Here is a 27,499-nt window from a genome sequence, read left to right as displayed (position 1 = left end):
ATGCGGGACTCGATCCCGGGACTCCAGGATCATTACCTGAGCCGAAGGCAGTCGCCCAACCAACTGAGCCCCCCAGGCGCCCTAACCTGACATATTTTAAAAGGTTCATTCTGGCTTTTAAATACTGAGACTAGATAATTTAGAAACTAAGAAATTTATTTTGTTATCTCAAATAACTAACACAGTATCTGGTATATAGTCAGTGCTAATAAATATCAAAAGGCTTACAAGTTTTCATAGCAGTCCAACTTTAAAATGACTTTTTTTAGGGGTGCCTGGATGGCTCAGTCGTTAAGCATCTGCCTTCAGCTCAGGTCATGATCCCAGGGTCCTGGGATTGAGTCCCATGTCAGGCTCCCTGCTCAGCAAGGAGTCTGCTTCTCCCACTCCCCTTGCTTGTGTTCCCTTTCTCACTGTGCCTCTGTCTGTCAAATAAATAAATAAAATCTTTTAAAAATAAATAAATAAAATGACTTTTTTAGGTGTGCTAACAGCATAGTAGTTATATTTAAAAGAGGGCTTATTAGTTAGAAATACATAAAGAATATTTACTGGTAAAATCAGTGGTGTTCAGATCTTGCTTTAAGTGCTCCAGCAAAAATAAGCACATACGTAAAAGTGGGAGGATTGCTAAAACAAGATGTAAAATACTGATAACCATTAAAGCAGGTGATGGATGTATTGGGTTTGTTCTACCATTATTACATTGTTCTACTTCTGTGTATATTTGGAAATAGTCATAATAAAGTTGTATATATGTTTATATAGAGACATAAATATATACTTTTATACAGAACTATAAATATCTCTCTAGATGTAGATATCTGTTTATAGAGATGTATACATATAGATAAAATGCATAACATTTTGGTGATTCTACCTTTAATAATTCTACCTTTAAAAATCTATCATAAAGAAGTAATCAGATAGGGGTACCTGGCTGGCTCAATCAGTAGAGCAAGGGACACTTGATCTCAGGATCCTGAGTTGAAGCCCCACCTTAGGTGTAGAGCTTACTTTAAAAAGAAAAAAGGACTGGTGCCTGAGTGCCTCAGTTGGTTAAGTGGCTGCCTTTAGCTCAGGTGGTGATCTTAGAGTCCTGGGATCCAGCCCCAGGTCAGGCTCCTTGCTCAGCTGGGAGTCTGCTGCTCCCTCTGCCTCTGCCCCTCCCCACACTCGTGCTCACAAGCACCTGCGTGCTCGTGCCTGCACGCATGCTCTCTCTCTCAAATAAAATCTTTTAGAAGAAAAAAGGAAATCAGATAGGCTTGAGGAAGTAAATAAAAAGATTTTCATCTTAGTATTCTAACGATAGCTAAAATTTAAACAACTAAAATTTTTTAACAATTGGAAAATAAAAACATGGTATAATTCTTGAAGTAGAATACTATGCAGTCCTTAAATTGTTTTCAAAGACTATTTAATGACATCAAAAATATTCAAAATAAAATGTGAAGTGAAAAACAGAATGGAAAAATTGAATACAGTATTATCCCAGTTTTGATTAAAAATATCTAAATATATATTAAAATTTCAAAGAAATACACTAAATTTGGGGTGCCTGGCTGGCTCAGTCAGTAGAACATGTGACTCTTGATCTCGGGGTTCTGAGTTCAAACCCCACAATGGGTGCAGAGATTACTAAAAAAATAAAATCTTTGGGAAAGAAAAGAAATATACTAAATAATTACTAGTAGTCATCTCTAGGTGGTGGGATTTTAGGTTTTTTTTTTTAACTCCTGTGTACTTCTAAAATTTTCTTTATTTTTCTTTTAAGATTTTTACTTATTTATTTGAGAGAGAGTGAGCACAAGCAGGGGGAGCGGCAGGCAGAAAGAGAGAGGGAGAAGCAGGCTCCCTGCTGAGCAGGGAGCAAGGCACCCCTAAAATTTTCTTTAGTAAACATACCTGCTTTTATTAAAATAAATAACAGAAGATACTGTCAAAGTCTCCAAGTTTAAAACCTTTTGACCATAATACCCTTTATATTAGGATAAATAAATAATAAAATAGACATAAAGATTCATGTTGCAGGATGTTCATTGAATTGCTCTTCTAGCAAAAAATTGGAAGTGTCTAAATGACCAATCAACTGGAGAATGATTAAATTATAGCATATTGATAGGCAGCTAGTAAATGTTTTCAGAGAGTGAATTACTGAAAATGCTCATGGTATAATAGAAAGGAAGATACTGAATCCTCTGTGATTTAAATGAATATTTTTTTAAAAAATGAAAGATAAGGGGCGCCTGGGTGGCTCAGTTGTTAAGCATCTGCCTTTGGCTCAGGTCATGATCCCAGAGTCCTGGGATTGAGCCCCGCATCAGGCTCCCTGCTCAGCAGGAAGCCTGCTTCTCCCTCTCCCACTCCCCCTGCTTGTGTTCCCTCTCTCACTGTCTCTCTCTCTGTCAAATAAATAAATACAATCTTTAAAAAAAAAAAGAAAGATGAAGGCAGTCATAATGTTAGCAGATTATTGTTTTAATTTTAGTTTTTCTACTTCCTGTGCTTTCTGAATTATCTACACTGGCCATGTATTTATAATCAAAAAGATGTGTTTAAATATTTTGAAAGAAAATATAGAATACAAGGAGAAGAACATGGATGTTTGAGGAGAAAAATAAGATCTGGAATCACTGCTAGAGGAATGATGCTGAGGACTTAATGAAATGTAAATGATTATTAAAAGGTTGAGTTTTATGCAATAGGTCAAGCCTGTTTAGTTTTATGTGCGCCAGCTGTGCTCACTAGGCTGGGCGTACAAGAAGAGGCCCAAGCCGTAGTCCTCTAGGATTAAGAGCGCTTGGCAAAAGGTCAGGGCATCCCGTAGCTGCTCTCCCTCCACAGTGGATAGGAAGATGTTTTTCTACACTGTAAAGTTTCAGGCAAATAGTGGTGGTAGCTCTTACCTGTGCCATGGCTCCTGGCCTAGTTCGAGCCCTCCTTATTCTTATTTACACTTCCGGACTGCTCTTCTGCCTCCACTCTTTCTCCCCGCCATCTTTTACCTTACTGCCTAGCTTTCTCTTCCTAAAGCACCGGTCACATAGTGTTGTCCTTTCTTTTCGGAAGCCTGTGCTGGCTCTCCATTGCCTTAGAATATCCTAACTCTTAAGCCACAAATGCGAGGCCCATTATGATCTGGTCTCAAAGTACCTTTCTGCCCTAATCCCCTGCTATATCTCCATACAACTTCTTCCTGGTCCACATCATCCTACCTGTCCTTCCTTAAATATGCAGGGCTTATTAGCTAACAGCTCCGTACTTTTGCTCATACTACATTCTCTAAAACATTTGAGGGACAATCTTTGGACTTAGAGTTGTGTTTCTGCTTTGGTTCTGCTGTTTATAGGTGGCTGTGTGAGCTTTAATGTGTTATTTTGATCTCTTTGAGCCTCAGGTGTTTTTCTTAATTTCTTCATCTCCATAATGTTACTACCTACCTGACAGAGTTGTTAGGATTCATTCAGATAATGAATACAAAAGCATGTTGTAAACTAAATGCATGGCACACACGTATGGCATTATTTTCTACCTACCTCTGTCAGGATGCTTTTGACTTCAAATAACAGAAATCCAACTGAAAATGGCTTAAACAATGAGGAAGCAAGTCTGGAGGTAAGGCGGTTCCAGGGTTGGTTAATTCAGCAGCTCAGTAGTGTCATCAGGGACACAGGGTTCTGCCAGCCTCCTGCTTTGCTCTTCTTTGTCTGTCCTTAGGTTTGTTCCCCTCATGGTAGTAAGATGGCAACGAGTCATAGGTGTCACACAGACAGCAATGTTCAGAGGAAGGAAAGAACATCCCTGTAGTATGTCCCTTTTTAAGAGTGAGGAAATCTTTCTGGAAGCCTCTCCCCTGTCTCCACGCCCCACCCCCCAATAAACTTTCTGTCATGTCTAATTGAAAAAAATTGTAGCACATGCCCATGCCTAAACCAATCATCACTGGGAAAGGGAATGAGCTCATTTTGATTAGCTCAGACCAATCATTTACCCCCTGGTGCTGGCTCCCACCCCCCCGGAAGGAGCAAATGCTCAGAAAAGGACAAAGTGGGAGCTCTCTTAGGGAGGGAAAGATTGTGATAGCACAGCCTTCAGGGATGATCCTGGTTTATTGGAACAAGGAGGTGAATGAGTGATAAGTCATAGATTCATTGTAAAGGGGAGTTTGGTTTTGGTAGATCAAGATTTCAGTCAGGCAGCATACAAAATGATGAGAGAATTGTTGGGGTGGGAAGAGTATGAAGCTTTTGTTTTTCTAGTTTTAACATTTGTCTTTATATCTAAATAGGTATGCAGTGGAGCTGATGAAGACCCTGATGATAAAAATGCACCATTTCGGCAGCGGCCATTTTGCAAATATAAAGGACACACCGCTGATCTCCTTGATCTTTCATGGTCTAAAGTAAGAAATTCTTACTTGAAGAGTGTATTAATTCTATGTAACTATGACTTTAGGATAAAAACAAATGTTTTGTTTTTCAAGTGTTTGAATGGTTATATATACTTCATGGGAGTTAGCTACAAAGTAATCGGTTAAAAGAGGAGCAACATCAAGTCAGGCTAATAAAATGTTTATATTAACAGCTCCTGTCTGGATCTGTCTATACACTTGTACTTTTTGCTTCTTTATAAAGTAATTTTGCAGAGTAACTATTCTCGCATAATGGATATGACTTCAGCTACAATGCTGATGTCTGATCTAATCAAGACTGTTTTGGCTAATCTCCTATATTTATTAAATCATTAAGTTTAACAATATATGACTCTTTGATAAGTCATCACTTTGTTTTTTTCCCCCTTAGAGCAAAATTATTTCGGAAGTAGAGGGCCTGTTTTGCCACCAAACAAATATCTTAGCAGTTTTGCAGAATTTTTTTTTTTTTTAAGATTTTACTTATTTATTTGACACAGAGAGAGTGAGAGAGAGAGAGCATAAGCAGGGGTAGGCAGGCAGAGGGAGAAGCAGGCTCTCTGCTGAGCAAGGAGCCCGATGCGGGACTCGATCCTAGGACTCTGGGATCATGACCTGAGCCGAAGGCAGCCGCTTAACTGACTGAGCCACCCAGGTACCCGGTTTTGCAAAAATTTAAAGAGGTACTGGGGGCGGAGCAAGATGGTGGAGGAGTAGGAGACCTGGATTTCGCCTGGTCTCGGGAATTCAGCTGAGTAGGGATCAGACCATTCTGAACACCTACGAACTCAACAGGAGATCGAAGAAGAGAGTAGCAACAACTCTCTGAACAGAAAAGTGACCACTTTCTGGAAGGTAGGACGTGCAGAGAAGTGAATCCGAGGCGATAGTCAGGAGGATAGACGGCGGGGGAGGGGGCCTCCGTCGGCCGCTTCTGGCAAGTGATAGAGCCGCAGAGCACAAAATCGGAACTTTTAGAAGCCGGCTCCGCTGAGGGACGTCGCTCTAGTGGCTAAGCGGGGGGTGGAACCCTCGTGGGACAGTGTGGTCTCAGGACCCTCGGGGTCACAGAAAGACCGGGGGTGCCTGAGTGCGGCAGAGCTCCCAGGTATCGGGGCGGGGAAGCCAGCTGCAGAGACAGAGCCGAGGCGCGGGCGCTCAGCTCGGGGTTGCCATAAACTGTGATCCGCTGCCCAGTCGGGCCTCTGCTCCTCCAGCAGGGACCCAACAAGCGGCAGAGCTGGGGAGACTCCCCTTCCTTCCCGGGGAGGAGTGGCGCGGGAGCGCACCGCAGGGATCTGCTGGGTTTGGAGACTCCACACGGGATCGGGTGCCAGAGATAGAAACGCTCGGTCACAGGCCGAGTGAGCACGGAGTGCAGCCGGAGACCAGAGAGACGGGAGTGACTGCTTTTCTCTGGGGGCGCACTGAGGAGCGGGGCCCCGAGTTCTCGGCTCTTCCGGGTGGAGATTGGGAGGCCACCATTTTCATCCTGGTCCTCCAAAGCTGTACCAAGAGCTTGCAGGGAACAAAAGCTCCTGAGAACAAACCCAAGCAGCTTGCTTAGCCCAGACCGACAAGGGCGGGGCAATTCCACCTCTGGCAAAGACATTTGGGAACCACGGCAACAGGCCCCTCCCCCAGAAGATCAGCACGAACAGCCAGCAAGCCAAGACCAAGTTTACCGATTAAGGAGAATGGGAGAACTCCACCGCTAGGGGAATACTGCACATAGAATTCATGGCTTTTTTTTACTATGATTCATTAGTTTTTCAAAGTTAATTTTTTTTAACTTTTTTTTTATTTTTCTTTTTCCCTTTTTCAACCAACATCTTATCAATCCCTTTTTTAAAAAAACATTTCTTATTTTTCATTTTTAGAGTCATATTTTATCCCTTCATAGTAGTTACCCTTATTTTTGGCATATATATATGTTGTTCTCTCTTTAAAATTTTGAGATACAGTTTCTTCTAACAGATCAAAATATACCCTAAATCACAAGTGTATGGCTTGGTTCTAGTCTCCTGCCTGATCACATTGTCTCCCTTTTTTTTTTTTTAAATCTTCTTTCTTTTTTCAAACAACTTCTTATCTTATCAATTCCTTTTATAAAATCTTTTATAATTTTTATCTTTACAGTCATCTTCCATCCCTCCATGGTATCAACCTTTATTTTGTACATATGTCTTTCTTCCTTTAAAATTTTAGGAGGCACTTTTTTTCTAACAGACCAAAATATACCCAAAATCTAGTGTGTGGCACTGATCTATGCACTAGACTGATCATATTTGATCATATTCTGTTTTTTTTGTATTGTTCTGTTTCTGTTTTTATCTTTTTCTTTTTGTGTTTTTTTTTCTCTTTTTTCTTTCTTTCCCTTTCTTTTCCCCTGGTTTCAGGTCTTTTCTGGTTTGTATAGAGTATATTTGCTGGGGATGTTGTTAACCTGTTAGCATTTTGTTCTCTTATTCATCTATTCTCCTCTGGACAAAATGACGATGAAAAAAATCACCTCAGTAAAAAGAACAAGAAGTAGTACCGTCAGCCAGGGACCTACTCAATACGGACATTAGTACGATGTCAGACCTAGAGTTCAGAATCATGACTTTAAAGATACTAGCTGGGCTTGAAAAAAGCGTGGAAGTTATTAGAGAAACCCTTTCTGGAGAAATAAAAGAACTAAAATCTAACCAAGTCGAAATCAAAAAGGCTATTGATGAGGTGCAATGAAAAATGGGGGCACTAACTGCTAGGATAAATGAGGCAGAAGAGAGAATCGGCGATATAGAAGACCAAATGATGGAAAATAAAGAGGCTGAGAAAAAGAGAGAGAAACAACTACAGGATCACGAGGGCAGAATTCAAGAGATAAGCGATACGGTAAGACGAAAACAACATTAGAATAATTGGGATCCCAGAAGAAGAAGAAAGAGAGAGAGGGGCAGAAGGTATATTGGAGCAAATTATAGCAGAGAACTTCCCTAATGTGAGGAAGGAAACAGGCATCAAAATCCAGGAGGCACAGAGAACCCCTCTCAAAATCAATAAAAATAGGTCAACACCCCAACATCTAATAGTAAAACTTACGAGTCTCAGAGACAAAGAGAAAATCCTGAAAGCAGCTCGGGAGAAGAGATACATAACCTACAATGGTAGAAACATTAGATTGGCAACAGACCTATCCACAGAGACCTGGCAGGCCAGAAAGTACTGGCATGAGATCTTCAGAGCACTGAACGAGAAAAATATGCAGCCAAGAATACTATATCCAGCTAGGCTCTCATTGAAAATTGAAGGACAGATAAAAAGCTTCCAGGACAAACAAAAACTAAAGGAATTTGCAAACACGAAACCAGCCCTCCAAGAAATATTGAAAGGGGTCCTCTAAGCAAAGAGAGAGCCTAAAAGCAGCATAGATCAGAAAGGAACACAGACAATATACAGTAACAGTCACCTTACAGGCATTAACAATGGCATTAAATTCATACCTTTCAATAGTTACCCTGAATGTAAATGGGCTAAATGCCCCAATCAAAAGACAAAGGCTATCAGATTGGATTAAAAAACAAGACCCATCGATATGCTGTCTGCAAGAGACTCATTTTAGACCCAAAGACACCCCTAGATTGAAAGTGAGGGGGTGGAAAACCATTTACCATGCTAATGGACACCAAAAGAAAGCTGGGGTGGCAATCCTTATATCAGACAAATTAGATTTTAAAACAAAGACTGTAATAAGAAATGAAGAATGACACTATATCCTTCTTAAAGGGTCTATCCAACAAGAAGATCTAACAATTGTAAATATCTATGCCCCTAACATGGGAGCAGCCAATTTTATAAGGCAATTAATAACCAAAGCGAAGAAACACATTGACAACAATAAAATACTAGTGGGGGACTTTAACACCGCCCTGACTGAAATGGACAGATCATCTAAGCAAAAGATCAACAAGGAAATAAAGACTTTAAATGACACACTGGACCAAATGGACTTCACAGACATATTCAGAACATTCCATCCCAAAGCAACGAATACACATTCTTCTCTAGTGCCCATGGAACATTCTCCAGAATTGATCACATCCTAGGTCACAAATCAGGTCTCAACCGGTACCAAAAGATGGGGATCATTCCCTGCATATTTTCAGACCACAATGCTTTGAAACTAGAACTCAATCACAAGAGGAAAGTCGGAAAGAACTCAAATACATGGAGGCTAAAGAGCATCCTACTAAAGAATGAATGGGTCAACCAGGAAATTAAAGAAGAATTAAAAAAATTCATGGAAACCAATGAAAATGAAAACACAACTGTTCAAAATCTTTGGGATACAGCAAAGGCAGTCCTGAGAGGAAAGTATATAGCAGTACAAGCCTTTCTCAAGAAACAAGAAAGGTCTCAAATACACAACCTAACCCTACACCTAAAGGAGCTGGAGAAAGAACAGCAAATAAAGCCTCAACCCAGCAGGAGAAGAGAAATAATAAAGATCAGAGCAGAAATCAATGAACTAGAAACCAGAAGAACAGTAGAACAGATCAACGAAACTAGGAGCTGGTTCTTTGAAAGAATTAACAAGATTGATAAACCCCTGGCCAGACTTATCAAAAAGAAAAGAGAAATGACCCAAATCAACAAAGTCATGAATGAAAGAGGAGCGATCACAACCAACACCAAAAAATACAAACAATTATAAGAACATACTATGAGCAACTCTGTGCCAGCAAATTAGATAACCTGGAAGAAATGGGTGCATTCCCAGAGATGTATCAACTACCAAAATTGAACCAGGAAGAAATAGAAAACCTGAACAGACCTATAACCCCTAAGGAAATTGAAGCAGTCATCAAAAATCTCCCAACAAACAAAACCCCAGGGCCAGATGGCTTCCCAGGGGAATTCTATCAGACATTTAAAGAAGAATTAATACCTATTCTCCTGAAACTGTTCCAAAAAATAGAAATGGAAGGAAAACTTCCAAACTCATTTTATGAGGCCACCATTACCTTGATCCCAAAACCAAAGACCCCATCAAAAAGAATTACAGACCAATATCCTTGATGAACATGGATGCAAAGATTCTCACCAAAATACTAGCCAATAGGATCCAACAGTACATTAAAAGGATTATTCACCATGACCAAGTGGGATTTATCCCTGGGCTGCAAGGTTGGTTCAACATCCACAAATCAATCAACGTGATACAATACATTAACAAAAGAAAGAACAAGAATCATATGATCCTTTCAATAGATGAAGAAAAAGCATTTGACAAAATACAGCATCCTTTCTTGATCAAAACTCTTCAGAGTATAGGGATAGAGGGTACATACCTCAATATCATAAAAGCCATCTATGAAAAACCTACAGCGAATATCATTCTCAATGGGGAAAAGCTGAGAGCTTTTCCCCTAAGGTCAGGAACGCGGCAGGGATGTCCACTCTCACCACTGCTATTCAACATAGTATTAGAAGTCCTAGCCACAGCAATCAGACAACAAAAAGAAATCAAAGGCATCCAAATCGGCAAAGAGGAAGTCAAACTCTCACTCTTTGCAGATGATAGGATACTGTATGTGGAAAACCCAAAAGACTCCACCCCAAAACTGCTAGAACTCATACAGGAATTCAGTAAAGTGGCAGGATATAAAATCAATGCACAGAAATCAGTGGCATTGCTATACACCAACAACAAGACAAAAGAGAGACAAATCAAGGAGTCGATCCCATTTCCGAGTGCACCCAAAACCATAAGATACCTAGGAATAAATTTAACCAAAGAGGCAAGGGATCTGTACTCAGAAAACTATAAAATACTCATGAAAGAAATTGAAGAAGACACAAAGAAATGGAAAAACGTTCCATGCTCATGGGTTGGAAGAACAAACATTGTGAAGATGTCAATGCTACCTAGAGCAATCTACACATTCATTGCAATCCCCATCAAAATACCATCCACTTTTTTCAAAGAAATGGAACAAATAATCCTAAAATTTGTATGGAACCAGAAGAGACCCCGAATAGCCAGAGGAATGTTGAAAAAGAAAAGCAAAGCTGGCGGCATCACAATTCCCGACTTCCAGGTCTATTACAAAGCTGTCATCATCAAGACAGTATGGTACTGGCACAAAAACAGACACATAGATCAATGGAACAGAATTGAGAGCCCAGAAATGGACCCTCAACTCTATGGTCAACTAATCTTCGACAAAGGAAAGAATGTCCAATGGAAAAAAGAGAGTCTCTTCAACAAATGGTGTTGGGAAAATTGGACAGCCACATGCAGAAGAATGAAACTGGACCATTTCCTTACACCACACACAAAAATAGATTCCAAATGGTTGAAAGACCTAAACGTGAGACAGGAGTCCATCAAAATCCTAAAGGAGAACACAGGCAGCAACCTCTTCGACCTCAGCCGCAGCAACTTCTTCCTAGAAACATCGCCAAAGGCAAGGGAAGCAAGGGCAAAAATGAACTATTGGGATTTCATCAGGATAAAAAGCTTTTGCACAGCAAAAGAAACAGTCCACAAAACCAAAAGACAACCGACAGAACGGGAGAAAATATTTGCCAATAACATATCAGATAAAGGGCTAGTATCCAAAATCTATAAAGAACTTATCAAACTCAACACCCAAAGAACAAATAATCCAATCAAGAAATGGGCAGAAGACACGAACAGACATTTTTCCAAAGAAGACATCCAAATGGCCAACAGACACATGAAAAAGTGCTCAACATCGCTCGGCATCAGGGAAATCCAAATCAAAACCTCAATGAGATACCACCTCACACCCGTCAGAATGACTAAAATTAACAAGTCAGGAAACGACAGATGTTGGCGGGGATGTGGAGAAAGGGGAACTCTCCTACACTGTTGGTGGGAATGCAAGCTGGTGCAACCCCTCTGGAAAACAGTATGGAGGTTCCTCAAACGGTTGAAAATAGAGCTACCATACGATCCAGCAATTGCACTACTGGGTATTTACCACAAAGATACAAATGCAGGGATCCGAAGGGGTACGTACTCCCCAATGTTTATAGCAGCAATGTCCACAATAGCCAAACTGTGGAAAGAGCCAAGATGTCCATCGACAGATGAATGGATAAAGAAGATGTGGTATATATACACAATGGAATATTATGCAGCCATCAAAAGGAATGAGATCTTGCCATTTACAACGACGTGGATGGTACTGGAGGGTGTATGCTGAGTGAAGTAAGTCAATCAGAGAAAGACATGTATCATATGACCTCACTGATATGAGAAATTCTTAATCTCAGGAAACAAACTGAGTGTTGCTGGAGTGGTGGGGGGTGGGAGGGATGAGGTGGCTGGGTGATAGACAGTGGGTAGGGTATGTGCTATGGTGAGTGCTGTGAATTGTGCAAGACTGTTGAATCATAGATCTGTACTTCTGAAACAAATAATGCAACATATGTTAAGAAAAAAGAAAAAGAAGAAGATAGGAGGGGAAGAATAAAGGGGAGAAGTCAGTGGGGGAGACGAACCATGAGAGATGATGGACTCTGAAAAACAAACTGAGGGTTCTAGACGGGAGGAGGGTGGGCGGATGGGTTAGCCTGGTGATGAGTATTAAAGAGGGCACATTCTGCATGGAGCACTGGGTGTTATGCACAAACAATGAATCATGGAACACTACATCAAAAACTAATGATGTAATGTATGGTGATTAACATAACAATAAAAAATTTTTAAAAGAATTTTAAAGAGACATTTTAAATTTTATTTAAGGCATTTGAAGCATGAAGCAGTGTTTGAAATTCCTGCATAATACCTTACACTGCCTTTGTCTCAACATTTTTGAGTAGTCAGGATCTAAAATATATTTAGAATTTGGGCAGAAAAGTAATATCTAAAAACCTTAAACTGAGAAAAGCCAACTGAGTTAACACTAGCAGGGATACCAGTGTTGCCCATGTATTTTCACCGTGTCAGGAGAACCTCTTGTACCCCCAAAGTTACTGCTGCTGTATACAGGCAAGTCAGGCTTTCCCTTACAGGCAAGTCACGCTTTCCCTGAGCTCCAGCTTTGAATCACTCCATTTATGAATTGCTGCTCCTGTCATACTTGTTTAGATACTCTGGATGCTTTTCATAACCCATCTGTCATAATGTCTTTCTCTAACTGGGAAGAAGCTTAGACCTCACCTGGTCGTCTCGTCTGGTTTTCAACTGAGCCCTAATTGTGTCTTTATACTATTCCTGCACCCTGTGTGAAATCTGAGTTGTTAGAAGATGAAAATCTGAAATTTCCTTAATCCGATATTCATACTCATCTGGGATAAGAAGTACAAAGCACATAATTGGGAATGTTGTACTTCTTTTACTTTCTCAAAGCAACCCAGTATTTTTTATGGTATGTAACGCTGACTGAAAGAAATGAGCTCTCCATTGACCACTTATCAGTCAAGGTTCTCCAGAGTAACACAACCAACAGGACATCATACATAAGGAGATTTATTTTAAGGAATTGGATCACTCAAGTGTGAGTGCACACAAGTTGAAATCTGTAGGGCAGGTTGGCAGGCTAGAAATTCAGCGGGAGTTGCACTAGAGTCTTAGGGCAGAACTTCTCCAGGAAACTTGTTTTTGTTCATAAGGCCTTTATCTGTCCCTATGCCCTTTTCTTTACCTTTCTTTTTTACCTGTTTACTTATGTACATTTCTAGGTATTGTTTGTAACAGGACCCTAAGACCCTCCGGAGTAAGGACCAGATTTTATTTTACTATTGTTTCTCTTCAGTATCTAGCAGAATCAGTATTTATAGTGAGTTTTCTATGTGTTGGAGACTTTGTGCCAGGCAATGAGAATTACCTTGTTAATTCTTTTTTTTTTTTTTTAAGATTTATTTGAGAGCGAGTGCATGAGAAGAGGGAGGCGGAGAGGGAGAGGGGAAGCAGACTCCCTGCTGAGCGCGGAGCCTGCCACCGCAATTGAGGGGCTTGATCTCCAGATCTGGAGCCCGAGATCGTGACCTGAGCCTTGACATCATGATCTGAGCTGAAACCAAAAGCCAGATGCTTAACCAACTGAGCCACCCAGGCGCCCCATCTTGTTAATTCTTAAAGTAACCTGTGAGGTAGATGATATTTCATTTTGTAGATGAGGAGACTAGGTCTCTGACCCATCCAAGATCACAAAACTAGTTATGGGTAGAATTAGGTTTGAATCTAATTTCTTTGACTCTGAAGATCATGCTTTAGTTCAAGAAAATTATTTAATTTCATTTATTCAATAAGTATTTATTGAACAGAAATTTCTTGGCATAACAGAACAAGTCTTAACATGTCTTCAATCTTCACTTTTAGGGATGTTTTCGTATTTCTTTCATATGCTTAAAGCAACAGACTATTGCAAGAATTGAATAAAATCAGGGCACCTGGGTGGCTCAGTCGTTAAGCGTCTGCCTTCGGCTCGGGTCATGATCCCAGGGTCCTGGGATTGAGCCCCACATCGGGCTCCCTGCTCAGCGGGAACCTGCTTCTCCCTCTCCTACTCCCCCTGCTTGTGTTCTCTCTCTCTCTCTCTCTCTCTCTCTCTCTCTGTCAGAGAAATAAATAAATAAATCTTTAAAAAATTTGAATAAAATCAGTTTAATGAAGAGCAGACCATAGATTTAGGGGTTTTTTTATATTTTTCATCTGAGTATTGTTGACACATAGATTTGGTTTTTATACAGTTGTTATTAATAGAAAATATAAAACAAACTGTACATACTCTTCAGAACTTTTCTGGAACTGAGTGGAACTTGAAAATGAAAATAATTGTAACTAGATGTTTCAAAAGTTATAAATCTTTCAAAGTTTTTTTTCTGTGTAGAAACCATCTTTATTTTTTTAATTTAAAATCAGTTTGTTAACATATAGTGTATTAGTTTCAGAGGTAAAGTTTAGTGATTCATCAGTTGCATATAACACCCAGTGCTCATTCCATCAAGTGCCCATTACCCAGTTTCCCCATCCCCTACCCACCTCCCCTCCAGGAACCCTCAGTTTGTTTCCTAGAGTTAAGAGTCTCTTTCTCTATTTTGCTTAGCATAATACCCTCTAGTTCCATCCACATCGTTACAAATGGTAAGATTTCATTCTTTTAAATGGCTAATATTCTATCAAAGTTCTGTTTTTTAGTTGTATATTACACTATCTATTTAAAAACAAGTAGGGGCACCTGGGTGGCTCAGTCAGTTAAACATCGGACTCTTGATTTCAGCTCAGGTCATGATCTCAGGGTCCTGGGATTGAGCCCTGTGTCAGCTGGGAGTCTGCTTGAGGATTCTTTCCCTCCCTCTGCTCCTCCCCCCATGTACACAGGCAGCACACACGAGCTCGCTCTCTCTCTCTAATTAATTAAATAATAGCAGGTATACTACATAAAACATGCTTTTATTTTTTTTAAAGATTTTATTTGAGAGAGAAAATGAGAGATAGCACGAGAGGGAAGAGGGTCAGAGGGAGAAGCAGACTCCCCGCTGAGCAGGGAGCCCGATGTGGGACTCGATCCCAGGACTCCAGGATCATGACCCGAGCCGAAGGCAGTCGCTCAACCAACTGAGCCACCCAGGCGCCCTAAAACATGCTTTTACAACTAGCCCCAAATAGCGTATATTTATCAGTGCAGCAACATATCCAAATCAATATTTGCACTTAGTATTTAACATCTTTGTGCCTCTGTGTTCTCATTTGTAAAGGGGGATAATTACCTACCTCATAGTAGAGTGTTAAGAACAATTTTTAGCACATTGCAAGTACTCAATAACTGTCATCATTGCTTTGATTTATCACCTTTAGGCATAACAAAGAATACAGGGGTCTCATTTGTGTTTCCTCATTCAATATAACTCATAGTTCTCCTTAAATAGATTATGCTGAAAAGTTAAAGAACTTCTGCCAGCTGGAAACTTTTGACAGATAGATGTTTGGTTCCTGGGTGATGGGCCATCACAGTGCCTAAAGCAGTTACACTACCCTTTTATAGCTTTTGAAAATTCTATGGTATATTCTGAGATGTTTGATGATTTCTCTCATTTTCTTGCCTTGGATGTGACAGGTGCACAATAACTTTTCATTTCCAGGCTGCATTATATAGGATAATCTTTTTGAAGGTATTTTAAGTGACAATTAGGGAATTTGTGTGAGTTAAAATTCGCCAGTGTTGCCAATGTCAGAACAACTGAAAAGTGACAATCAAATGAGTGGATGCCTTATAGTCATAGCCTAGTTTCAGTATATGGGGACTATAAAAACTAAGGCACACCTTAGTCCTCTCTTGGTGCTTAGCAGATTTCTTTTGACCTAGATCATAAGATTATCCTAAATTTAGAACAGGTAATATAAAAGAAGTCTTAGAATCGAAGAAATATGGTATGTAACTGGGAAAAAGTGCAGTCTTCCAAGTGAATTGGATAATCTTTTGTTCTTTCTGATGCTAGGTGTAACAATAGTAACAAAACTGTTGAGATACTGAAAGAACTGAAAGTTTGCTTTTATTGTGCAAATAGTGTTTTCATAGGGTGATAAAATGATCAATGTCAATTGCTCGATAGAACTACTTCCTGCTTTCTTCTTCGATGGATAAAACGGTCAGGTTATGGCACATTTCCAGAAGAGAATGCCTTTGCTGTTTTCAACATATAGATTTTGTCACTGCCATAGCTTTCCATCCAAGAGTAAGTAATTGTTTATATATATTTTTATTAGACTGTAAGGAAGGTGAAGGAACCTGGTTTCTCTGGAGGGCCGTAGGACTACAGGAAAAAAAATTATTAACAGCACATAGTTAAGAACAACTTAATTTGGTCTTTTGCTTTACTTATGTATGTATTTATGTATGTATTTATTTTAAAGTAGGCTCCACACCCAGCATGGAGCCCAGTGCGGGACTTGAACTCATGACCCTGAGATCAAGACCTGAGCTGAGAACAAGAGTTGGACTCTTGGGGCACCTGGGTGGCTCAGTCATTAAGAGTCTGCCTTCGGCTCAGGTCATGATCCCAGGGTCCTGGGATCGAGCCCCGCATCGGGCTCCCTGCTCAGCGGGGAGCCTGCTTCTCCCTCTCCCACTCCCCCTGCTTGTGTTCCCTCTCTTGCTGTGTCTCTCTCTCTCAAATAAATAAATAAAATCTTTTTAAAAAGAAAAAAAAGAGTTGGACTCTTAACTGAGCCACCCAGGTGCCCCTCATTTTTTTTTTTAAGATTTATTTATTTATTTTGAGAGAGAGAGATACATGAGCGCGAGTGGGGAGAGGGAGAGAGAGAGACTCTCCAGCAGACTCCCCGCTGAGCACAGAGCCGGACAATGTGCAGCTCAATCTCACAACCCTGAGATTGTGACCTGAGCTGAAACCAAGAGTCAGATGCTCAACCAACTGAGCCACCCAGAGGCCCCTTAAGCATCTGACTCTTGATCTCAGCTTGGGTCTTGATCTCCAGTTTGTGAGTTTAAGCCCCACATTGGGCTATAAGCGTGTAGCCTACTTAAAAAAAGAGAAAAGGAAATATTCTGCTAATCTGTATTAGAACTGGAAATGTTATAGTCTAACTCTAAGAATGAAAAGCCATCCCAAATCTTTAATAAGATGTTCAGGATATAAATAAAATAATGTATCATAGTAAAGATGAGAGATTGGAGATGGAAGAAGAGGAGACAGCAGGTGGATAAATAAGATAGGGAAGCATATAGGCAAGAATAGTGGGCGGGTTGGGGTGGGAAGAGACAAAGGTGGAGAGGTTGAAAGAGGCAAAGATCAAAATTCATTACAAGGTATACTGAATTCCTATTTAATGTCTGGAAATAGAAATACTGTTTTGGGGTTTTTTTTTTTTGTTTTGGGGGGTGTTGTAGGTTTTTTATTTGTTTTGTTTTGTTTTAGTGAGCTCTGCACCGAATGTGGGGCTTGAACTCACAACCCCAAGATCAAGAGTCACATGCTCTACCGACTGAACCAGCCAGGCACCCCTGGAAATATTGTTAATCATGAGATCCATCTTAATTCATTTTCAATGTAGAAAATCCCTCAATATCTTTCCTCTGAAAAGGAAGTGTTTCATATAATTTCAACCAAAGGAGGAAAATTCATCTTGGAATTGCTGACCTATCTTATGTTCTTGTAGGATAGAGCCACCAAATGAGTAAGGCTAAATTAATTTTTGCTCTTTGCAACTATAAGCACAAGAGAAGTCCCATGCTGGTGCTGCTCCACTAGCTAGGTTGAAATAAGTGGAGGACTTGAGCTGACCTGACTTATCTAACTCCCCCATGTTGTTGTATAAATCCTATTTCTATTCATGTCCTCATCTCTCTAATTTTAACACCCACTGTCATGTTAATGCAACATTTTAGTTATATTCACATTTCTTCCTCTTTTTCCCCAGATTAAGAAAGAAGAATGACATTTTTCCCCCCTCAATATAATTTTCCTCCCTGGGCAGGCTTATAATATAGACAGTAATTTTGAACTCTTAGAAGACTTTGGTTACAAACTTTGGCAAATTAAAAATGCTTAATCTATGCTGATACCTTATCAGTTTTGACCATCAAGCTTTTTGAGGCTTCTTTCTGAATAACACTCCCATCCTGTCAGCCAAGGATGCAGCAAAAAAATGGTTTTACTCCTGTCAGCAACTGTGAGCAAAATCCTTCCCTCACCTCTATTTTAACTATAATGTGTCAGGGTGGAAAGAAAGAGGTATTAGGTTGTGATAGTTATCTATGTAGTACTTTATTATTAAGGTTCCTGTTTTGTCAGTAGTTTTTCTATACTTATATTTGGTTTTATTTTGGAGACTGAAAAGCCCTAATTCTAAAATTCTGTAGATCCGAAGGATTTTTAAGAGGGGTAGCAAAGGATGGTGTGGTGTTAACATTTTCTTAGGAAACATGACTCTATTAAATAATGTTATCTGGAAGGAAGGAAGCAGAATTACAAAAGAAATAGCAAAATGAAGATAATACATGCACACACATACACACGTATGCATGTATGTAAATAAAATTCTGAATTGTAAGAGCAACATGAAGTTATTTTTACTTGTTCTGCTCTTCTTGTAATCATTAAGTAGAGCTTACTATACCACAGCCATAAGAACGTCCTTTCTGTGTAGGCTGTCCTTGACAGGCTTCAGAGGTGAGGAAGAATGATAGTCTTGAGCAGAGAAGGGAATACTTCTTGTTTTGGCACCCCAATTATTTTACTCTTAATTCTTTTTTTTTTTAAGATTGTATTTATTTATTTGAGAGAGAGAGAGAGAGCATGAGAAAGGGGGAGGGTCAAAGGGAGAAGCAGGCTCCCTGCTGCGGGAGATTCGGGATGCAGGAGATTTGGGGTGCGGGACATGCGGGACTTGGATGCGTGCAGGACTCAAATGTGGGGCTCCATCCCGGGACTCGATCCCAGGACCCCAGGATCATGACCTGAGCCGAAGGCAGTCGCTTAACCGACTGAGCCACCCAGGCGCCCTTACTCTTAATTCTTATGTTATCAAAAATTAGACCAGCTTTGGTGATCATTTTTGCAACATATACAAATACTGAATCATTATGTTATACACCTGAAACTAATATGACATTGTCAATGATATCTCAATTAAAAAAAAGTTAGACCAGCTTAGTGGTATGCCTGGTTTAGTGTATAGCAGTGTTTCTCACCCTTTGTACTGTTGACATTTTGAGCTGGATAATTCTTTGTTGTAAAGAGAATAAAGTCTGTCCTGTGCATTGCAGGATGTTTAACGGGGTTCCTGTCCTCTACCGATGCCAGTAACATCCCACCCCCAGTTGTGACAGTCAAAAATGTCTCCAGACTTTGCTAGATGTCCCCTGTGGGGCCAACTTGCCCCCTGTTGATAAACCCCTGCTTTGGGATTGAGAATTTGAATATTGAAGCAATTTCCTAACTGACATGATGTCAAAATTCCCACAAAATAACTGGTTCTGTGGGCTAATCGGCATTAGTCTTTTATCCAAGTATTACGTGGATCCCAGAGGAAGATACGGATAAACGTATCATTACAGGATAGTTTTTCCCAAAGCATGTTCCTTGAAGGTGCTAGCCCTGCTAAGTTTTCTTACCGATTCCCTCCCAACCACAACACCCACCGCCCCCCCCCCAAAAAAAAGGTCCCTGGTTATATAAGTTGGAAAATGCTACCTACTTTATTCCTCTTTTGGAGATTGAGAATGCATGTTAAGTGAGAATCCTCTTTAGCTTTCTGTAACCCAGAATCTCTCAAACTTACTTGAACCATTCTCCTACATGACCATTCTCCAACACATCATCCATTAACATCCATACCTTGGGAAAAGCAGTTTAAGGATATAATAAAGTAATTAGAAAGTCATTTTTCCAAAGTGAATACTGAAGTTTCTAATTGTCATTTTTCATGAATAAAATAATGCTTGCTTGGGGGTGCCTGGCTGGCTCCATCGGTAGAGCATGTGACTCTTGATCTCCTTGGGGTTGTGAGTTCAGGCCCCACGTTGGGTATAGAGATTACTTAAAAATAAAATCTTGAAGAAGAATATTTCATAAATGGGATTTACATATTTTAAACATTTTTCTAATGGGCTTTATGTTTTGATTTGCTAATGAATTTTTCTTGATCTGGTAAAATGAGAGCTTTCTCTTTTGCAACATTTTTAGGATGACAGGTATTTTCTAAGTGGGTCATTGGATGGAAAGCTCCGTCTTTGGAACATACCTGACAAAAAAGTCGCTTTGTGGAATGAAGTAGATGGTCAAACAAAATTGATCACAGCTGCAAATTTCTGTCAGAATGGCAAATACGCCGTGATTGGGACATATGATGGCAGATGTATTTTCTATGATACAGAGGTAAATGATATCTTGTGTAAATTACATAATGAAATACTCAGCAGTTTCATATAAGTTGGTGTATCCTCTCTGGGCATTACAAATTGGGGCAAATAATACTATGCCTCTCTGCAAGTTGGATCAGATGATCTTTGAGGTTCTTTCTAATCCTCATATTTTAAATTTATGATTTCTTTTTAGCATTTGAAATACCACACACAAATACATGTCCGATCTACCAGAGGACGCAACAAAGTTGGAAGAAAAATTACTGGCATTGAACCTTTACCCGGAGAAAATAAGGTACTAAGTATTCAAAACCATCTCTCTTCACGCTATATATAGACTCCTGAAAATTCTTACTGTCTTGGCTTAAGAATATATTTTCTCTCATGTGGAATACAGCCTTTTCTAGTTTTGAGGTATATTCTCTCCGTGTATGTAATACCCTTTCTGATTATACCTTAACTTAGATAAAAAGATGGTACTTTTAACTTTTCTTTTGATTTCTTTTTAGATACTGGTAACCTCAAATGACTCCAGAATCAGACTGTATGATCTTAGAGATTTGTCACTGTCCATGAAGTATAAGGGTTATGTCAACAGTAGCAGCCAGATCAAAGCAAGTTTCAGGTAAATTGGCAATGAGAAATTCCCAAAGGAGATCAGAATATTTCTCCTCTACTCCCGTATTTTCTTTGATCTATGCCTTATGTTTATAGGGTGTTTTTCGTTTCTTTGCACTTTTACAACTGATTGCTCACGTTATCATCATGCAGTACTTACCTTATCCACCTGTTTAGTAGACAGAGTTGGAATTGCCCCTATTCTGCAGACAAAGAAACCAAGACTCAGAAAATGAAGTACAATCACTGGTAGTTGCAGAGTTGGGATTAGAAGACTCACTCCCGGCTCTCCGGCATTTGTGCTTTTGTACTTCTGTGTCAGCTTTCTAAGAGGAAACTTACCTGCCACCCACCCGTGGTCTTTATCCTTTTAGGTACTGAAGCTCATAAAGCATTTTAACATCCTAAAGTACGGTATCCTGTAGTCACCCCTTTACATAACGTTATTATTTGAACTCTTAATTTGGGGTCTGCAAGCTCTCCTGAAATAGCTGCCTCCTCTTCCTTAGAGCCCTCTTTCATTCGGCCCTGTTCTTAACGGTCCTCCTTTCTGCTTGCGTTACCCAGTAATTCCTGAGAAATGTAATTGGTAACGTGTTCTGCTTCTCTCTTTCATCTCTTAAGTAGGCGTTTCTCCTTGTGTGGGTTAACTAGCAGCACAGTTGTCTCGAGCTTTAATGAACATCCTTGTGCCTCTGGGCTCCATGGCAGACCTGCATGTCCAGAACCTCTGGAGTGAGACTAGGAGTCTGTATGTCAACAAGCTCTCTTGGGTGTTTCCTTATGTATTTTAAAGCAGGAAGTGCTGATAGAGGGAAACCTAAAAAAAAAAAAAAAAAAAATTCCCAAAACTGATTTTTTTTTTCTTTCTTTCCCAAATTTAGCCATGATTTTAGTTACCTTGTTAGTGGCTCAGAAGATAAGTATGTTTATATCTGGAGTACTTATCATGACCTCAGCAAGTTTACTTCAGTCAGGAGAGATCGTAATGATTTTTGGGAAGGTATTAAAGGTAAGTAAATGCCCACTTCTGTGTGTCTTCTAAGTGAATAGAGTTAATGTGGAGATGTATCACAAGTAAATTTGTATAGGCATTATTTCAGACAGTTTGGCAGTTATAACCGCTCTTGCTTTGTATTTGGCTTTGATTTTTCTGTACCAAGGAAGAACTTGTACAGGCATACCTCATTTTAATTAAGGTGTGTACATTGTTTTTGTAGACTTAATTCTATTGCACACTAATTGACTACAGCATAGCATAGACATAATTTTTATACATGCACTGGGAAACAAAAATGCATTTGACTTGCTTTATTGCAATATCCGCTTTTTTACAATGATCTGGAACAAAACCTGCAATATCTCTGAGGTATGCCTGTATGTAGTATTTTTTTTTTTTACCATAAATTTTTGGATTTTAAATAGTTCTTAATTACTTATGCGTTAATTTTAAAGGATATTAGCTTATAACATACACTATTGTATTTTTTGCATATGATACTTTCTGTCTTGATGTTTAGAATCAAATTTATTAGTTATCCTGAAGTAAATTTTTTTTCCCCAGCACATAATGCAGTTGTTACATCAGCCATCTTTGCTCCAAACCCAAGTTTGATGTTGTCTTTGGATGTACAATCTGAAAAATCAGAAGGGAATGAAAAAGGTGAAGATGCTGAAGTTTTGGATACCATGCCCTCTGGTAGGTACTCATACTTTATTTGACCTACATTTTTTTCTAGTCAGCACTTAGTAGCCTCATTGACCTACATTGGGTATTGTGAGGTTTTCATGTGTATGAAGAATATTTCTTGTTTACAACATAATTGTTGTGAGTATCCCTTTCTAAACATTTCAGTAACCTATTTCTTGCAAGTTTTACTTCATTTAAATCTACCTTCGAATTAAAAATGAAAAATTTGAAAGTTCTTTTTTTTTTTAAGGTTTTATTTATTTATTTGAGAGAGAGCACAAGCGGGGGTGGGGGAGGCAGAGGTTGAAAACAGACTCCCCGCTGAGCAGGGAGCCTGATGAGTGCTCCATCCCAGGACCCTGGGATCATGACCTGAGCCGAACACAGACACTTAACCAACTGAGCCACCCAGGTGCCCCTATTATTTTTTTTTTTTTTTTAAGATTTTATTTGAGAGAGAGAGAGAGAGAGAGATCATGAGCAGGGGGTGAAGGGTAGAGGGAGAAGAAGCAGACTCCCGCTGAGCAGGGAGCCCAGTGCGGGACTTGATCCAATCATGACCTGAGCTGAAGGCAGACACTTAAATCGACTGAGCCACGCAGGTGCCCCAGAAGTTCATTTATTTTTATGGGCAGTTGTTCCCCTTGGAGAAATGCAAACAAGACATAACAAATACAAAATTTCTTTATTATCTGTCTTCTCATAGACTGTCATTCTGAGGACAGAGACTTATGTCCTATATATTGTTGTAATGCCAGTGCTTGCCTGCATATAGTTGGTCCTAATAAGCATGTGTTGAACAAATGAATTAAACCAAATGGAAGTAGTGTCCTTTTCTTCTTGCCACAAACTCCCCAAGCCAGGGAAAGACCGGCTAAGACACGGTAAGTGGAAGTAAGCCTCAGAGAGGAGGAGAGTACCGGAGAATGAAAGGATTACGTAGGAGCAAGCTGAAAAAAAAGAGACTGAGGGGCACCTGGCTGGCTCGGTCAAGGGAGTGTGCGACTCTTGATCTTGGGGTTGTGAGTTTGAGCCCCACTTTGGGTGTAGAGATTACTTAAAAACAAAAAATCTTGGGGGGGAACTGAAAACTGGGGGAAAAGGTGTAGGCTCATTGGCATGTGACACAACAGCAGGTTTTATATTCAACTCAAAACTTTTTTTTATGCTTTTAAGGTATTATGAAGACAGATAATACAGAAGTTCTTCTTTCTGCTGACTTCACTGGAGCAATCAAAGTGTTTATTAACAAAAGGAAAAATGTATCTTAATTTGAAATGACATTTAAAATAAAAATATCAGTAAGTTTCTATATGTATTAGAACTGAAAAAAGTATATTATAGTGTTTCAGGCTAACATCCTTTTTTTTTTTTAATTTTTACTGGAAGTTGTTCAAATATAATATATTTTTTGAGCGGCAGTGTTAATGATCTATAAACCCTGGACTGATAGACAGAAATGTGGCTAGAATAACATTGCCAAACATTAGGCTTTATGTTTTGTTATATTTGTGTTTTTGTTATATAATTGTGAACATGCACAGGTTTCTGCATGAAAATATATTAATATATTAATCACATGTGTGTGCCTTTTGGTTACATGCACTAAATCTAACAGAGTTAAATTATTTCAGTGGCCCTTTTGGCCTCATACAGGGAGGGGTGAGTCTTGTTTCTAGCTTAAATGATTTCTTTTGCACAAAACTTCATTTTTCAGAAAAGTGGTATTGACTGAGTTACTGTTTTAAAAATGTTATACAGGTTTTCAATAGGTCAACAACCATGTGTAAATGGTTTTTATAAATTTCTCAATTTGGGGACAAGATTTTTTTTTTTGGTCTAAATTGTGGACTTAAGATTCTTTTCTTTGTATGTATATATAATCTTTTTTTCTTTTTTTTCTCCCTTTTTTTTTTTTTTTTTCTTTTTTTTTTTTTTTTTTTTTTGCCACACTGGAGCACAATGTTTCTATGTAAAGAATTCTTTTCATTCTTTATCCATGAGCACCAGGCTTTGCTCACTTAAAAAAATTAAGCCACATTAAGGAGTGAGTCTTCTTTTTTACAATAATGTAAAAATGAACTGTTTACATTTTTTTAAAGCATTGTAGTTTTAAAAATTAAGCTGTTTTGTTTTGTGTTGTTGAATTTGAAAGCCTTTGTAAATATTGATATAATGTACCAATGAAATAACATCGGGGGCAATGGAACCCTGATCATGTTGTTGATGGTTAGCATATGTTTCTGAAAATTGAATATGTATTATTAAAAGTTGGTCGCCAAACACTTGTTAAATATGTGACTTTATTTTCACATGACTTTGGTAAACTGAGGAATGTAAGAAAAACAAAGTCTTGTTTTATACTTTGATTTTTAGCAAGCAGAAGACCAGATTTTGGACCCCTAAGTTATAATGCATTAGCCACATGCCTTTAAGAAAAAATTTTTTTCTAATTCTAAAATGAACACTGCTAAGAGTTCATCTGTGTGCTTATGTGTTCTTTACTGCATTTGTTTTCGGTATCTGAGTGAGAAGCTGGGAAGCCATGATCATATCCTTATTAATCAGCATGGTCTTGGAGTGTTCTGGATATTCTAATTCATTACGTATTGTTTGCCTTGGTTTCACCCCTATGCTGCTTTCCTCCTCTTGCCAGTGCTGTGCTCTCCCCACTCTCTGCTTGCTCTTCTGTACCCTACCTGACACATGGAGTTGTTAAGCCATTGGCTCTGTAACCAGTCTATTTCTTTAGTCTCAAGATCTGGCTGGCAAATGGATTGATCTAGTTTTCAGAGAATTTGATGTCTTCAACTTTTTGAGGCAGCTTGGCTTTCAATGACTGCTGCCTGAAGACTTAGAGTCTGCTGTGGTGCTAATCATTTCGGTTGCGGATAATTGGGGCATTGCCATATGAATATTTCCTGACGGGTTTTATGCGGTTTCCGGAACCAAAAGGCAAAAAATAGTTGGGATGCAAGTTTGAAAGAATAATACTAACATTTCTAAGTTTAGTTTTTAAAATGTTTGCTGTCATGCAGATTTACAAGTCAGAAGGTGAATTTCAAAACATAGAATCAAGGTGTATACTAAGAAAAACTGATTAATATTTCTCCCTAAAATGAGTATTAGAAACTCACTATAATATGTGGTGTGGAAGAAAGAGCGCAGATTGTAGAATCAGATGAACTTAGATTTGGCCCCTCTATTAGTACATTTTTTGGATAAGTTATTTATCCTGTATTAATTTCCATTTCCTTGTGTATAATATGAGAACACCTAACCGAAATTATAAAGATTTACTGAGAAATCATGTATGTATAAAGCTTGGTGCCTAGCAGGTAAGTGTTCTCAACAAATGTACATTTCTCACTGCCTTTCCCAAATCCCTGGGTGCCCACTAGACCCTCTTCCCCCATAAAAAAGTATATAGAAGTGCCTTCTAGACATCTGAGATTTCATTGATGAATAGCCTTTTAGGGATTGACATAAGGCACCAACTTTTTTTTTTTTTTTTTTTGCCAACTTGACACTTCAAACCATCTACCATCACCTCTTCAGAAAAGAGAACACTTTAATAGTTAAAAAAAAAGTTAAGTACAATCTTACCATCTTAGAGCAGTGAACAATCTATTAAAGTGAATAAACCTAGCTTTTGAAAAAAAAGTAACCATATTCTCTTATTTTCCAATTTTTCCATCTGTGTATTAAAAGCTTTTTGAAAAGTCATTTTGAGCTTTTTTTCCCTCTCATTTACCTTAATTGGAATTAAAATATTAATGACTCAACATAATTTAGCATGCCACTTTCTCTGATCTTCAAATGGTACAGCTGGGCAGTGACTTTTTATTCTTTGAAATATATGTTTAACAATATATTATCCCTCAGATCCCGATTTCAATTGTGTAATTTTGAGAATCAGAGGCCAGATAGCCCCACTCGTGGAAAAAAATCATCAGAATATTTTTTTAAGCATTTCAGTTATTTTTAATTAAAGAAAAACAGCCTTTTCCAAGGGTTAGAATATTTTTAAATAACTTCAATTACTATGGGGATTCAAGGTAAAGACTATTTGGGATTTAATGTTTCCCCATAACTTCTCAAAAGAAAGGCCTTTCCAGTTTTACTGGTGTCTAGCTCTCTGACTGACTTATTCATTAAGCAAATGTTCATTGAACACCTACTATATACAGAGCGCTGCTGGGACTAGGGAAGAATAAGGCAACATTCCTGTGCCAGAAGAGCTCACAGTCTGGTGGAGAAAGATGCACACAGAAACAAGTAAGAGGCTTGGAACTGTCTTGTGTGGCTGTGGCCCTAGAAATGCCCCTTCTAACCCTAACCCGTCTGCTCCACCCTTCCTAGTAACTCGTGGCAGCCACTTGATCTCAGGCCAATCTTCGTTCATCTGATATTACCAGCAGCAAGCATAATATGGGCAACAGAGTTTATAAGTAAGCCAGAGGTAAGGCAGAGAAAATGGATTACCCACCGTGGCGACATTTTCCCTCGTCTCTGGTCCTCTCCTCCCAGCCTGAAATCTTTGTCTTATTTCCCCCAAAAAATCTTAACTGTCTTTTGCTTTGAGCTGACTCCAGCTTAATAGACCCCTCCCCTCAACTGCTCTCTTCCCTTCGGTTCTGAAGCTTTGCCTGTTTTGTTTTGTTCTGTTTTGTTCTCTAGATTTGAGTCATCTGTGCTCCTGGGGAACCCAGGCTCCCTTTGTTAACCACAGGCACTCTTCTGGCATAGATTTATGCACATGAAATACATTCAGGTTGATGCAGCAGGGTCAAGGGAGGTGGGAGTGTAAACATGAAGGGAAAGATCTATCACAGAGTCCCAAATGCCATCATGTAAGTTACCTAGGGTGGTCCCAGCAGATAGTTTGCTCATACATCCGGCTACCCTGCATTACTTTCTTTTAAATAA

General features: G+C 39.2%; 1 protein-coding gene across 1 annotated transcript in view; it reads left to right on the top strand.

Annotated features, from left to right (window-relative positions):
- WDR44 (WD repeat domain 44) overlaps nucleotides 1-24,855 on the top strand; it is an 85,811-nt gene extending 60,956 nt beyond the window's left edge. Inside the window, exons 13-20 of the mRNA XM_025852759.2 lie at nucleotides 4,292-4,405; nucleotides 15,989-16,111; nucleotides 20,084-20,275; nucleotides 20,456-20,557; nucleotides 20,772-20,887; nucleotides 21,765-21,892; nucleotides 22,445-22,579; nucleotides 23,747-24,855. Coding sequence (XP_025708544.1) covers nucleotides 4,292-4,405; nucleotides 15,989-16,111; nucleotides 20,084-20,275; nucleotides 20,456-20,557; nucleotides 20,772-20,887; nucleotides 21,765-21,892; nucleotides 22,445-22,579; nucleotides 23,747-23,841 — 1,005 coding nt within the window. The 3' untranslated portion in view covers nucleotides 23,842-24,855. The remainder of the gene's footprint in view (nucleotides 1-4,291; nucleotides 4,406-15,988; nucleotides 16,112-20,083; nucleotides 20,276-20,455; nucleotides 20,558-20,771; nucleotides 20,888-21,764; nucleotides 21,893-22,444; nucleotides 22,580-23,746) is intronic.
- Nucleotides 24,856-27,499: the final 2,644 nt, after the last annotated feature.

Source organism: Callorhinus ursinus, unplaced genomic scaffold (assembly GCF_003265705.2).
Source record: "Callorhinus ursinus isolate GAN/ISIS: 27379988/994484 unplaced genomic scaffold, GSC_fseal_2.0 scaffold33, whole genome shotgun sequence".
Classification (NCBI taxonomy): domain Eukaryota; kingdom Metazoa; phylum Chordata; class Mammalia; order Carnivora; family Otariidae; genus Callorhinus; species Callorhinus ursinus.
Note: the sequence above shows the minus strand (reverse complement) of the source record. Positions and strands in the feature narration are given on the sequence as shown.